At 42.8% G+C, this 14,599-nt stretch overlaps 2 protein-coding genes across 10 annotated transcripts in view; one reads left to right on the top strand and one right to left on the bottom strand.

The window, feature by feature from the left end:
• LOC126355996 (DNA ligase 3) overlaps positions 1-14,599 on the top strand; it is a 538,466-nt gene that overhangs the window by 79,108 nt on the left and 444,759 nt on the right. Inside the window, exon 1 of one of the 7 annotated variants that reach the window (XM_050006626.1) lies at positions 8,018-8,036. The exons of 4 other annotated variants lie outside the window; for them this stretch is intronic. Coding sequence is in view for 2 of the 3 variants with exons in the window: in XM_050006619.1 (XP_049862576.1) it covers positions 8,666-8,801 (136 nt within the window). In the remaining variant the exon portion in view is untranslated. Of the gene's footprint in view, positions 1-8,017; positions 8,037-8,484; positions 8,802-14,599 lie in introns of those variants that run through there. 2 more of the 7 variants (XM_050006619.1, XM_050006627.1) reach the window with 2 other exon arrangements.
• The window catches only part of LOC126356001 (uncharacterized), a 241,695-nt gene that overhangs the window by 46,278 nt on the left and 180,818 nt on the right, over positions 1-14,599 (bottom strand). The gene's annotated exons all lie outside the window — the stretch shown is intronic.

Raw genomic sequence — 14,599 nt, 5'->3', positions numbered from 1 at the left:
AGCACCCACTGCCAATCGTCGGCCGTCGTCACCCCTGGCCGCTTCTGCAGAGGTCGACCTGGCTGCTCTTTGTGCTCCTTAATTACTGCCCCCTTCCCCCCTCCATCTTCCGATATAGATAGCTGCCGTATTTATTGTCTAGCCAGCGGCCCGGTGTGATGGAGTCGATTGCTGGCGAGGAGCACCCACGGTTCGGGCGAGCGCCGGGCGCCGCCGCCTGAGTGGTCCTTATCTGCAAACCCCGGCTTGCGGTCGCCTGCGCTATCCACGGCCACTGGAGCCAGTCCCCCATTGGCTACGAATAATCGTCGCTCCTTTTCGCTGCCCTGACTGCGTTGTTAATTTTTTCGTTTCTTCTCTCGTGTTTCCATCCCATTTTTTTTTTTTTTTATTTCTGGCTGGAAGAGTTGTTACGCTACGTCAGCTAGAGAGATTAGTTTTGAGAGAGGTGGCTATCTATTGGATTGGTGCATAAGTTCGTAGCGTTTATCAATAAGATTAATAAATATAACAGATACATACATGTAACAGAGACTTTAGTCATCAATAATACACTACTGACCATCAAAACAGCTACACCATGAAAATGACGTGCTACAGACGTGAAATTTAACCCACAGGAAAAATATGCTGTGATATGCAAATGATTAGCTTTTCAGAGCATTCACACAAGGTTAGCGCCGGTGGCGACACCTACAACGTGCTAACATGAGGAAAGTTTCCAACCGATTTCTCATACACAAACAGCAGTTGACCGGCGTTGCCTGGTGAAACGTTGATGTGACGCATCGTGCAAGGAGGAGAAATGCGTACCATCACGTTTCCGACTTTGATAAAGATTGGATTGTAACCTATCGCGATTGCGGTTAATCGTATCGCGATATTGCTGCTCGCGTTGGTCGAGATCCAATGACTGTTAGCAGGATATGGAATCGGTGGGTTCTGGAGGATAATACGGAACGCCGTGCTGGATCCCAACGGCCTCGTATCACTAGCAGTGGAGATGACAGGCATCTTATCCGCATGGTTTAACTGATCGTGTAGCCACGTCTCGATCCCTGAGTCAGCAGATGGGGACGTTTGCAAGACAACAACCATCTGCACGAACAGTTCGACGACGTTTGCAGCAGCATGGACTATCAGCTCGGAGACCATGTCTGCGGTTACCCTTGACGCTGCATCACAGACAGGAGTGCCTGTGATGGTGTACTCAACGACGAACCTGGGTGCACGAATGGCAAAACGTCATTTTTTCGGACGAATCCAGGTTCTGTTTACAGCATCATGATGGTCGCATGGGTGTTTGGCGACATCGCGGTGAACGCACATTGGAAGCGTGTATTCGTCATCGCCAGACTGGCGTATCACCCGGCGTGATGGTATGGGGTGCCATTGGTTACACGTCTCAGTCACCTCTTGTTCGCATTGCACTTTGAACAGTGGACGTTACATTACAGATGTGTTACGACCCGTCGCTCCACCCTTCATTCGATCCTTGCGAAACCCTACATTTCAGCAGGATAATGTACCACCGCATGTTGTAGGTCTTTTACGGGTCTTTCTGGATACAGAAAATGTTCGACTGCTGCCCTGGCCAGCACATTCTCCAGATCTCTCACCAATTGAAAACGTCTGGTCAATGGTGGCCCAGTAACTGGCTCGTCACAATACGGCAGTCACTACTCTTGATGAACTGTGGTATCGTGTTGAAGCTGCATGGGCAGCTGTACCTGTACACGCCATCCAAGCTCTGTTTGACTCAATGCCTATGCGTATCAAGGCCGTTATTACGGCCAGAGGTGGTTGTTGTGGGTACTGATTTTTCAGGATCTATGCACCCAAATTGCGTGAAAATATAATCACATTTCAGGTCTAGTGTAATATATTTGTCTATGAATACCCGTTTATCATCTGCATTTCTTCTTGGTGTAGCAATTTTAATCGCCAGTAGTGTACATTATCCTTCCCTATTTACAACAGCGTGCCAATGCTGCGGTAACTTTTCGATTCCGCGACTCTACAGAACACGTGGTTGTGAGACGAAGAACTCGTCGGGTCATGTTCGGAACGTATTTTCATCCGGAAAGGTCGTTCCAGTACGATAGAGAGCAGAAAAGGTTAAAATCTGAGGGCGCAAAATCGGGTGGATAAGGTGGGTGCGGAATGACTTCGCAACTCCTATATAGTGTTTTTTGTCAGTCTAGCAGAATGTGAGCGGGCGTTATCGTGTAGTATCATTTTACGCAGTCTCTCTTGTCGTTGTTCTTGGACTACGTGAGCAAGATGTCTCAGTTGTTGACAATAAATGTCAACAGTGATGATTACACCTCAGGGAAATAAATCTTAAAACACCTCACCTCAACATTGTCATTTATGGAGGCGGGAAACTGGTAGTTGCTCCTTTTTTTGGGTTCAGCCATTACTTTCTTTTCCTTATGTTACCATAAAGACAACATTTCTCCTCACCAATAACGATACAGGATAGAAATGGTCGATGTTGTTCACGAGCCAATTGAATACGACCAAACATACATACATATACGGCCACCCGATGATTTTTGTGAATTTGGCTTAGAGCATGCGGTACCCATACAACCGATAGAAATGCCACACGACGGTGGAATGTTTGCAGTACAACAAATTTGCCAGTTGTCGAGTACACTGACGTGGATCATTGTAGTTTAATGCGTTTAAACGATCTTCATCAAACCCGATGGTCTTCCTGAACGTGGAGAGTCATCAGTATCAAAGCCATCCCCCTCAAACGGAAAAACCATTTTCTTGCCGTACTCTATCCAGTGGCACAATTCCTATACACTGTGCAAGTGTTTCTGGTTGCCTCCGCTACTGTAACCCTTCTGCTGAGCTCATACAGAAGAATATGTCGAAAATGTTGCGGTTTCTCCACTTGGTACTCTATTTTCTAGCGTCCACAACTCAATTCACTATCTCCAAATGACGATATGTAAACTCAGATAGCAACGGTGAAGTGCAAATAAAAAATTACACTCGATAAATAAACCTGTAGCAACCGGAATGCCAACATGCAAAACAAAAACGCTCCGAACTTAAGCACCAGCCGAATACATCTACACCGTGGAAAACACTGTGAAGTGCATAGCCGAGGGCACCTTACACTGCGGTCACAGGGGTACCGTCATTGCGTAACTCCGCCGACGACTGATATAGGCCGAAGACGGTCACACTTTTCAAATCAGCGCAGCAGTACGTGCGCGATCTTAGTGCGCCGATCTGAACGCCCGTACGAACTGACTTCCGACGACTATCGGTGGACCTCCAATCAGTTTGATCTCTTCAGCACAGTCGGGCGACGTTCCCACATGCAGGGCATGGATTGTGAGTAATTTTTAAGTTTAATACGGAATTTATGGCTTCTTGAGGATGAGAAAATATATCAACAGCGATATGTCTCGGAATGTAGTGTGAAATCGCTGCTTTATTTGAAGCCATAAGTTTTGAACAACTTAAAAATTTAATAATAAGTTATTGGACGTTACCTTACTATGTCTTATGCATACTGTATGGCTATGTACCCATTTCAGCCTCATGGATATACTTAATAGAGCGTGTCATCTGCAAGTCAGACAAAATCTGTATTTTAGGCTTATAGTGTAACATTACATAATTCTGTATTCAAGTGAGAAAGGTGATGTGTATCCATTTTGATGCTGGAAGTTGCTGTAGTGTGTCTTTTGTGGATTGTGGAAGGTGGCATTAGCTGGCGCTTTCAGCTAAGTAGGGTGATGATTCTGTTATATGAAGTGGTTTGCAAATGCGGTGTATATTTTTTCACTTAACAGTGGTTTAAGTGTTCAGATTATCTTATTCTAAAATTCGTGTTTGCCTTTCACACGTATAGGCCAATGGTCTTGCTGCTTCCCGTCACATCACCGAAAGTAAGCGCTGTCGGGATGGGCTAGCGCATGGATGGGTGACCGTCCGGGTCTGCTGACCGCTGTTAGCAAGCGGGGTGTTCTTAGTCCTTGAGAGGCCAATTGAGGCACTACTTCACTTAGAAGTATGGGCCCTGGTCACGAAAACTGACAACGGCGGGGAGAGCGGTGTGCTGATCATATCCGCATCCACTGACGTCAATCGGTCGGTGCCATCCATCCGAGGCAAGTTCGAACGGAGTTGAGTCACATGTTTGCCGAATGACAGCCATTGAAGTTTAACTGATATACGTCTATTTTACTAAATTTTATTTGAAGTTGTGCAGAATGTTTGTAATCTTGCTTTTGAGTATCGTCGCGAATCCTCATGAATAGGTAATGGAATATTTCTCTCTTCATTTCATCTACATCGACATGGATACTCTGCAAATCACATTTAAGTGACTGGCAGAGGGTTCTTCACAATTCTCTATTATTCCAATCTCGTATACCGCGCGGAAAGAACGAACACCTATATCTTTCCGTACAAGCTCTGACTTCCTTTATTTTATCATGGTGATCGTTTCTCCCTTTGTAGGTCGGTGTCAACAAAATATTTTCGCATTCGGAGGAGAAAGTTGGTGATTCGAATTTCGTGAGAAGATTCCGTCGCAATGAAAAAAACGCCTTTCTTTTAATGACGTCCAGCCCAAATACTGTATCATTTCAGTGACACTCTCTCCCTTATTTCGCTATAATACAAAACGTGCTGCATTTCTTTGAACTTTTTCGATGTACTCCGTCGATCTCATCTGGTAAGGATCCCACACCGAGCAGCAGTATTCTTGACTAGGATGGAGAAGCGTAGTGTAGACAGTCTCCCTAGATCTGTTACATTTTCTAAGTGTCCTGCCAATAAAACGCATTCTTTGATTAGCCTTCCCCACAACATTTCCTATGTGTTCCTTCCAATTTAAGTTGTTCGTAATTGTAATCCCTAGATATTTAGTTGAATTTAAGGCCTTTAGATTTGACTGATTTATCGTGTAACCGAAGTTTAATGGATTCCTTTTAGCACTAATGTGGATGAACTCACACTTTTCGTCATTTAGGGTCAATTCCGAATTTTCGCACCATACAAATATCGTTTTTAAATCGTTTTGCAATTTGTTTTGCTCTTCTGATGATTTTGTTAGTCGATAAACGACAGCGTCATGTGCAAATAACCTAATATGGTTGCTCAGATTATTTCCCAAATCGTTTATATAGATAAGGAATAGCAAAGGGCCTATAACACGACCTTGGGGAACGCCAGAAATGACTTCTGTTTTACTCAATGACTTTCCGTCAGTTACTACGAACTGTGACCTCTCTGAAAGGAGCCGGCCACGGTGGTTTCGCGGTTCTAGGCGCGCAGTCCGGAACCGTGCGACTGCTACGGTCGCAGGTTCGAATCCTGCCTCGGGCATGGATGTGTGTGATGTCCTTAGGTTAGTTAGGTTTAAGTAGTTCCAAGTTCTAGGGGACTAATGACCACAGCAGTTGAGTCCCATAGTGCTTAGAGCCATTTGACCCATTTTTTTCTCTGACAGGAAATCACGAATCTAGTCACACAACTGAGACGATATCCCAATAAACACGCAATTTCACTATAAGCCGCTTGTGTGGTACAGTGTCGAAAGCCTTCCGGAAATCCAGAAATACGTAATCAACCTGAAATCCCATGTCAATAGCACTCAAAAGTTCGTGGGAGTAAAGAGCTAGTTGTGTTTCACAAGAACGATGTTTTCTAAATCCATGTTGACTGTGTGTCAATAGACCTTTTTCTTCGAAGTAATTCATAATGTTCGAACACATTATACGTTCCAAAATACTTCTGCATATCGACGTTAATGATGTGAGCCTATAATTTAGTGGATTACTCCTACTACCTGTGCAACTTTCTAGTCCTTAGGTACGGATCTTTTGCCGAGCGAACGGTTGTATACGGCTGTTAAGTATGGAGCTATTGTATACTCTGAAAGGAACCTAATTGGTATACAGTCTGGACCAAAAGACTTGCTTTTATTAAGTGATTTTAAGTTGCTTCACTACTCCGAGGATATTTACTTCTACGTTACTCATGTTGGCAACTGTTCTTGATTCGAATTCTGGAACGTTTGCTTCATCTTCTTTTGTGGAGATATTACGGGAGGCTGTGTTTAGTAACTCTGCTTTGGCAGCCCAGTCTTTGATAGTATTTCCATTGCTATCGCGCAGAGAAGGCATTTATTGTGTCATGCCGCAAACATACTTCACATACGACCAGAATCTCTCTGGATTTTCTGCCAGGTTTCGAGCCAAAGTTTCGTTGTGGAAACTATTATAACATCGCACATTGAAGTCCGCGCTAAATTTCGAGCTTCTGTAAAAGATCGCCAATCCTGGGAATTTTGCGTCTGTTTAAAATTGTCGTGGTTGTTTTGTTGTTTTTGCAACAGTGTTCTGACCATTGTGTGTGCGCCAAGGAGGATCAGCTCCGTCGATTGTTCATTTATTTGGTATAAATCTCTCAATTGCTGCCGATACTATTTCATATATTCACAAAATTTGTTTAGTTATTCTGACCAAGCTGTCGGCCGATGTTGTCGGGCGGCTTTCGGCAAAAACGTCAGGCGACCCTTTGTCTGTGCCACTTTAAACGCAGCCTTATTACCGCTTACCATATCATCCTCTCGTTGCATTCGCATATGGAGGGCGGGGACAATTATTGCTCAATGCGTCTGTGCTTGTTGTAATTAATTTCATCTTGTCTTCGCGGTCCATACGGGTGAACTACGTGGGTAGCTGTAGTATATGGCTAGATTGTTCAGTTACTGCAGGTTCTACTTTGAAACTAAAGTTTCGCCGGATGAACGCCAACCATCTTCAAGGGTATGCCGGTTCAGTGCTTTCAGCATCTCCTTGACACTCTCCTGCATGTCATACCAACCTTTGATCAATCGTGCTCGCCTTCTTCGTAAACGTCCGGTAAATTCTTTTCGGAATAGATATCACAAAGTAAACCAAAAATAATGCGAAGTAGCAGAAATGAGAACAGCGACAAATTCATCATCAGAATTGGTGAGCAGGAAGTAGATGAAGTTGAGGAATTCTGCTACCTAGGCAGAAAAAAAAACCCTTGACGAACGGAATAAGGACGACATAAAAAACAGACTAGGACTGCCAAACGGGCGTTCTTGGGTAAGGGAAGTTACTAGTATGAAACATAGTTTTTAATTTGAGTAAGAAATTTCTCAATGTGTGTTTGGAGCACAGTGTTGTACGACAGTGAGACATGGACTATGCAAAAACCGGAACAGAAGTGAGGTGTTTCTCCGAAGAATCGGCAAGGAAAGGAATATAATACGGAAAACACTGACAAGAAGAAAGGGCAGGATGGTAGGACATTTGTTCAGACATCAGGGAGTTACTTCCAAGGTACCAGATGCAGCTGTAGAGGAAGACAGGGACTGGAATGCATCCGGAAAATAACTGAGGACTAGACTGCAAGTACATCTCTGAGGTGAAAAGGTCGGCACAAGAGAGGAATTCGTGGCGGGCCGCATGAAACCAGTGCGCAAAATGAAATGCAACTTTAAATCTGAACTGAAATAATTTCTTCTGCACAGCTCTGTCTATTCAACAGACCAATATGTCATGACACTAGCTGCATGCGCAATATAGTACGTAAATGTGTTTACTTTGTCGTTAAGTTTGTGTTTGATTTTTGTACGAATAGTTCCAAAGACGTATACTTTTCTTTGCATTAAATTTAAACCACTGTGTTATTTAGTAACTGTAAATGACCCAGGTGGAAGCCATGCATACAACACAAATAATCTTATAAAGAGTCTCTAACCAGAGTCGTTCTGCAGCATTTCGACACAAATCGAGCAAAAGATCTGTGAGGCATATAATGTACTTGACGCCTTTGAAGCTTCACAGTTGGCAGCAGTTGGTAGCGCTCTACGATCTTTTGTCTCTGATGTTCATAGCAAAAATTCACTCGGCCAGAGAGGAAAACCTGATATCTAATGTTGTTTGTCTTTCATGTGTGCTAGCAAAACCCCGTGGCGGATTACTGGAAAACCGGATAAGCATCGGTTCTCTGGGTGGATCGTGGTAAGTATGGATATTTTACGGAACCCTCTATAGCGTTACTTTTATACACGAATTATAACTGGCTAGTTGAATTCAAAATGTCGGAGGAAGAGAAGGCATACCACCTCAAATGCCTAGTGAAGCACTTCGGTTTCATGACAGCTTTCTTTTCATTGTGTGTAATAAACACTATTACATGTTTTCGCCGTACAAATATGTTGATATCGTTTCTAACCGTGGAAATGAAAATCTGTGACAGTCTTTGTCTTTCGCCGTATAGTTTCGGCGGATGTCCGTACAACAAGTGGTTGATTTTTCTAATGTTTTTTAATTCCAATTGCTGCAGCTTTCTCGCGGAGGGCGGCAGTGACAAATAATGGTGTTCTTAAGAGGGGTCCGCTTGGACTGTCATGTCGCTGTGCGCCTCTGCGCTCGCGCCCTCTTTGTAGCGGCGCACGCTCGTGCAAGCATTTGCAACCGAACAGGTGACAACCGCGTTTCATGTACCCGCTAAGAGGCGGCTAGAACTTCACAAATATTCCGCGACTGTAAGAGTAATTAGGTGCGCCTCCCGCCGGTGATATTAGCGCGAAACGAATTGCGGCTGCCTGTTTATCTGCAGTTGCAAATATTGATTCGTTCTACATCTAATGTTTGGCTTTTGCCTCTTGCTATTTGAATATTGGTGCCGGAAGACTGGTCGTTTAGAGCAACGAAATGGGCCGCACAGTTCAGATTGCTCTTCCTCATATTTCTTAGATTTGGACAACCGCGTTAAAAATAACGGTAAGTATTTTCGAAGACAGTGTCGTGACCTTTTCCCAGTAGCTGTTGAGTAGACGTCACTGTTTCCGTTTTTTGTGGCATGAGTTTGGGGGCCTATTGATGTTCGCAATATTGTCGTTCTGCTTTACTGCTGTGGCAATTTACACCACTGACAGCATTTTTTTGAAGGCGGGTTAACCTATCGATATTGAACATTTGCATTGACATATGAAGTAATGATCTGCTGAGTGTCGTCACACGTGCTCAAACATAAATAGAGAAATTTTTTTTCATTTTACTTCTATTGTTTTTGGAATGCAGACTGCTGTGACGGACTGATTTGTAGGGCAGCGCAAGGGTCTCGACTCCCGCTCGATCGAATTACTTTCATAGTTAAAATACTCATAATTGCATGATTTCTTAGTCACCACAGTTGCTTAGTGCTGAGGAATAACTGCATCTTGTAGAATCTGAGAGGTTATATCGTGTCTTAACTGTGTGTGTATGTGTGTCAGAGATTTTGGGGACGGAAGGGGGGGGGGGGGGGCGTTTACTCACCTTTCATTCCCAGAGGGATCAGCATATACCGTAAGTCACATTGTCCTTCCATGCAATGTTGATGTATCTTGGTTCTCTGTATATATCTGGTGCAATCTGATCGAATCCCAGCTAACGGGTCCCAAGCAAAAAGAAGCTTAAATTCAACGCTTCCTTTTATATACTGTACTGTGATGTGACGCATCTAAGATTTCTGGCTTTTTCCGAACGATGAATCCTTCGCGCGATAACGTTTATTTTATTAACAAGTTCTCCATATGTGGGATATTTCTTTGTGAGAATGGAAAGTGACATTTAAAGTGTAGAAATAAACAAAGAAGTTGCTAATTTTGCGAAACTTGTACGGCCATGAAAGGAATACCGATACTATTGTATTAGTGCTAAATGTGTAGCTATGGAATGAACTGACGACCGTAATCTGTGGTGTAAGATTTTGAATCATACTGCATTTAGTTAAGTAAATAAAAGGGTAATTTGCGTCTTTTGGAGGTCTTTTAATGACTTAATTTCTAATTAACACAGTTTGAGTCTTAACGCTACGTCCTGTGGCTGCACGAAAAGCTTTATTCAACATGGTGTCGTTGCTGTCAGGTTTACTTCGAGCCATAATCCGTACTTGGCTACTTTTACAGCTTGCTTACGAAAATGTTAATTTCGTTGTTGGTCTTTTTGCGTAGTTTTCAACACTGTGGGCAGAGAATGCTGAGGGATTTCCCGAAGCAACGAGGAACGTGCAGTTACTTTTCAGATCTATGTTGCAGTGTAGATCAATGATATTAGCGATAGGCTCTGGGTCCTCTCTAATAATGTAATAGCCAATGCACAAGTAAAAACTCCTCATCCGACATCTGAAAACGATGTATACACTCAACAGGTAAATACTGAGCAAGGGTAATAAATAAGTCCATCTTACCACTTGTTCACTATCAAAACTTCTTGTCTTAATGCCTTCTGGAAGATTTTGATTAAAAATTCATCCTACCAAGAGTTCGAAGAACTGATGATTGACCCCTGAGAATTCTGACACAATGTTTGACTTCTAGCTTACCTCACTCTTCCTTTACAAACCATGCACGATGCATTTGAAGGACGCCTTTGCACTTGCTAATCAGCTGTTCATCTTCTGTGTGTACTCATCTTACCTTATATGCTGCCCTGATGGAGATGAGATTGCGGCAGGTACACAAGAATCGCTTGCACGGAGCGATTGGAATTCGAGCGGATATGGCGCAGAGGGCGCGTAACATCACAGCGGCATTCTGCCAATGTATGACGTGACTGCTGTGTCAACATGTAGAGAACAGCAACACATTGGGCGTTTGCCGCCCATGAAATATTCATGGCTTCTCGGTTACTGACATTTTAAAGTTCACTCTTGCTCAATGTCTGCCACGCAGTATCTACAGATTGTCACTCTGCGATGGTTTATTTCGCAGATAGCTGGTAGGATTAGGTGAAAGTTGTGATGAATGAAAAACACCATTTGCATCACTACTTTTATTAATGACTGGTTTCTATGATTAGTATATCTTAAAGACATAATTGCGAAAAGGAAGAATGAGACGCAGCGATATAAAAACTACACTAGAGTAAAGCTGTAAATTATACCGTCAATGGCACTATAACAGTAAAATACCATGAACTTATCCATACATAGTGCTGCAAGGTGCAGATTGTCAGTAGTAAGAATGTAATATAAAACTACATTACAAAAATATGGAGCATGTAATGGCGAAGCTTTCGTAGTCAGTATGTTTCAGCGCAACTCAGTATTGGCCCGAATGGTTTGGATGATAAATCCCTGCTTCGATGCTAATATTTTGCCATTGTGTTACGGAGCCTGAAAGCTGGTGTGCTACTCGTAAAGACTGCTAGATGTTGAGGTGAAAAGCGCTTGGTACAAGGAAACTGAAGACCCCATATTCGCGCCGTCTAGATAGTGGGATGAATTCGATGTAACGGGACTAGAGGGAGCTTCGGTAGTGTATTATAGTAGATGAAACAAAACTGCCACTGTTATGAATACGTAGGAGTATCTAAAGAGCAAAAATAAATAGTGATCAACAGACGGGATTCATTGTTCTGTACGTCAAGAACAACTTCGTGCTAAGTGTTCAGGCATAGAGCACATGAAGAAATTGGTGGTACGAATAGTAAAATTTCGGAAGTCGCATGCATTATTCCATTGTCAGTTGCAAAAGTCCTAAATGGAAATGTACGAAGAGTAAGTAGACGTCATATATTATTGCAAAGTAAGTTGGTAAGGCGCATGCCTGGAACGATTTGTCGATTTAAAAGTCGTTGTTGCTGAATTCACGAAGCAAAAAGGAGTGCAGGAACGAAAATTGGAATATTCGGAATGGATCGGAGGCTTCGCATTTTAAATGAACTTGACTGTACACTGCCCATAGTAAGACATTGCAAGGTAACTTCTTCTTGGTTTGGCGAGGGTGCAGTTAAAAAGAAAATCACGTTACAGAATGGACACATTCTGACAATCCAGTTCCCCAAGCTCACCTGGCGTTGAAGAAAACGCGAGGTTTGAAGAATTCATTGTGGGCTTGAATGAATTAGGATAGTTTTATAAAGGTTTGGAGTATACTGTCTTGCATACATTTTAGAGCTGTTTACGAGACCATTTGCCGTTTCAGTTGACAGCGCCTTTGTTCATGTGCTGATGTAACTGACTGATCTGTAGGATAATGCCAATTTTAATGACAAGTCTTTTTACGTTAAAAATGTCCAGGGCTCCTACATTGCGTCCCTAAGGTAGAATTTTCAAGTCTCCATAATGGGGTTGCAAAAGTGCGAAAATGTGACAATTTGAGTGCGAAACGTGAAACGTACGTTTGTAATGTGATGGATATTACGTAACTGACAGTCTGAAACACAACTGTTAGAATGACATGTGAAGTGTATTCCGCGTTTGCGGTCCGAGATGCGAACGAAACAACTGTACTTCTGTGGTGGAATTCTGTAATGGTACGGAAGAAAATCATTTAACTTTTAATCAAAATGCGATCTGTAACAGCTAGATATTTTTTCTAAATTATCACTTGCTAATGTTACATGACTGTGTGTGTAGGAAAGAATATGACAAACGACACACACTTTACATTTAACTGTCAGTTTTATATCTTCATTGCCGGTTTCACTTTTATATGTTTATCAAAATATCGTTTCTGAGTGTCGCTATGATATCCAGACGACATAAGTGTGTGTACTACTTTCTCTGCAGCACAGGCGGACGGAGGAAGGAAGGATCATTTCGATCAAACAATCGTTCAAATGATCCATGTAACTAACACGAGGAGCTAACTATCGCGCTAACCCCAAATGACTGAGCAGCAACTTGCTCCTTCCCACGTATGTCTCGCGCAATGAAGACGACGACATAGACGCCGGCGGCGCCGACAGAATCAGAGTAATTACAGCTCATGCGGTGTTTCATCGATTCTTGTCACGAACCATTCGCGCACAAGGAAGGGGTACAGGTTTGTGGTAACAGAAATGCTCTGCGTCACTCAGGTAAGGTGCCTTGTGGAGTATAGATGTGGAAGAAGGCGCCCATATTTTTTTCTCTCAAAAATACCTCAGTGGTAAGCGCGTTTTTGACGGGGCATTGATAAAGATGCGAGATCTATGAAAACGCTCGAGAACCTATAATTTTTGTGGGCCTAGAGATCAGTTGAGAGGAAATGCGGACGTTGCTGTCAACAATTGGGAACTTTTTAAGCAGACACTCCACGGGGAATATCGCCGCCATTTGACGTATTCCGCCAGCGACTTTGCCCGGAGCTGTCGCTACCGGGCACTGGGGCTGGCGTGAGTGCTGCGCGGTGCTGCCTACCTGGACGCCTGCAAAGCCGCTCATATGAGCCTCGACCGGCGTTCAATAATGGATCCTCTCGTTACAGTCGTCGATTACCTCTGGGGCGCCGGGGACAGAAGCGGTGGGTGTGGCTAAAGCGAGTGTCTATGCATTGCTCTCCCCGGAACACTGTACAGTGCTGTCGTGACCGTCCAAAGTTCTCTGGCGTTAGCGTGCAACTGCTGGGCATCCAATGTGACCACGCGTTCTGGAACTCAGCTTGGTTGTGGGATGAAGACCATCGTGAATTGGATGCACAGGAATCTTGTAAGAACAACAACATGCAAACTGTAACCCTGTTCCATTAACGAGGACCGGTTATGAAGCTTTATCACCTCGAAAAAATAGTTACAAAACTAAAGAATTGAAATAAGATCTGAGTGCCGACATCTCGAATTTGAGGAAAACTAGTTTTAATTATACATTACTAGGTAATCAATGATCATAATTGCACTGTTAATGTTTCGTTAAGGAAATTACAAACACTGTGTTGAGATAATATGAAAAACTCACTGGAAAAGGAAATGCAATGGAAACTTCTAAGTGCCGTAGTTAATCACTCAGCAGAAAGATAGTAAAAGTTCGTTCTGTCTTTGTGAAACTGTATGTGGTCATCATTTCCATCAAGTCTTTCTTCTTCACAGATGCGGCTGTAACATTCTGGACAGGTAGTTGCATTTCCTTGACGTGCTGTAATCGTACACCTTTTCTCAAAATATGGATACTTTCCACGGCCTCCTGGTCTCAACAACATGATGCTTTTGTTTTTCCAACCATAGTCTCTGTATTTAGATTATGTTTAAATATGCTGTGTTTATACTAAAGCCTGCTGCTTTCTTGAAATCTGAGAAGTTAGGTGCATTGACGTTACTGACGATAAACAGCTTTGTATCGTGTCCTTTACATCTTTTTGAACAATACGTTTGGTATCTCAAGAATAAACATTGTTTGATTATGGTGTAGATTACCGATCAGTAATCAGATTTACCTCCTGCGTTGGACGAGCCTTTTCAAGAATAGATTTATTACTTGAACTTAGGTATTTGTTCCCTCCATTTTTCAGCTTTTTCCTCATTCTTGTCATAGCACGTCCTCCTTTAATTCGTCGTTTATTTCCGCTGAAACTGTTACAAACATCTACTGCCTCCGCCATTTTATCTAACACTATGGAGTAAGCGCGCTTATCATAGAGCCTTACACATGTTAAGAACAGTGGCTTTTAAACCGCATACCATCTGTTGATTGCATTTGGTACTACATTTTCATTCGTGGCAGTTTGAGTCTTTTATACGTTGTTGGGATTGGCATGTAGAGCTCATTTCACACAAAACCTAAAAATTTCTCATTATGGCACTTAGAAAATTTTTTTAATTTCAAGTCTTCAGTGCAT

This window comes from Schistocerca gregaria, chromosome 3 (genome assembly GCF_023897955.1).
Source record: "Schistocerca gregaria isolate iqSchGreg1 chromosome 3, iqSchGreg1.2, whole genome shotgun sequence".
NCBI classification, from domain to species: domain Eukaryota; kingdom Metazoa; phylum Arthropoda; class Insecta; order Orthoptera; family Acrididae; genus Schistocerca; species Schistocerca gregaria.
Note: the sequence above shows the minus strand (reverse complement) of the source record. Positions and strands in the feature narration are given on the sequence as shown.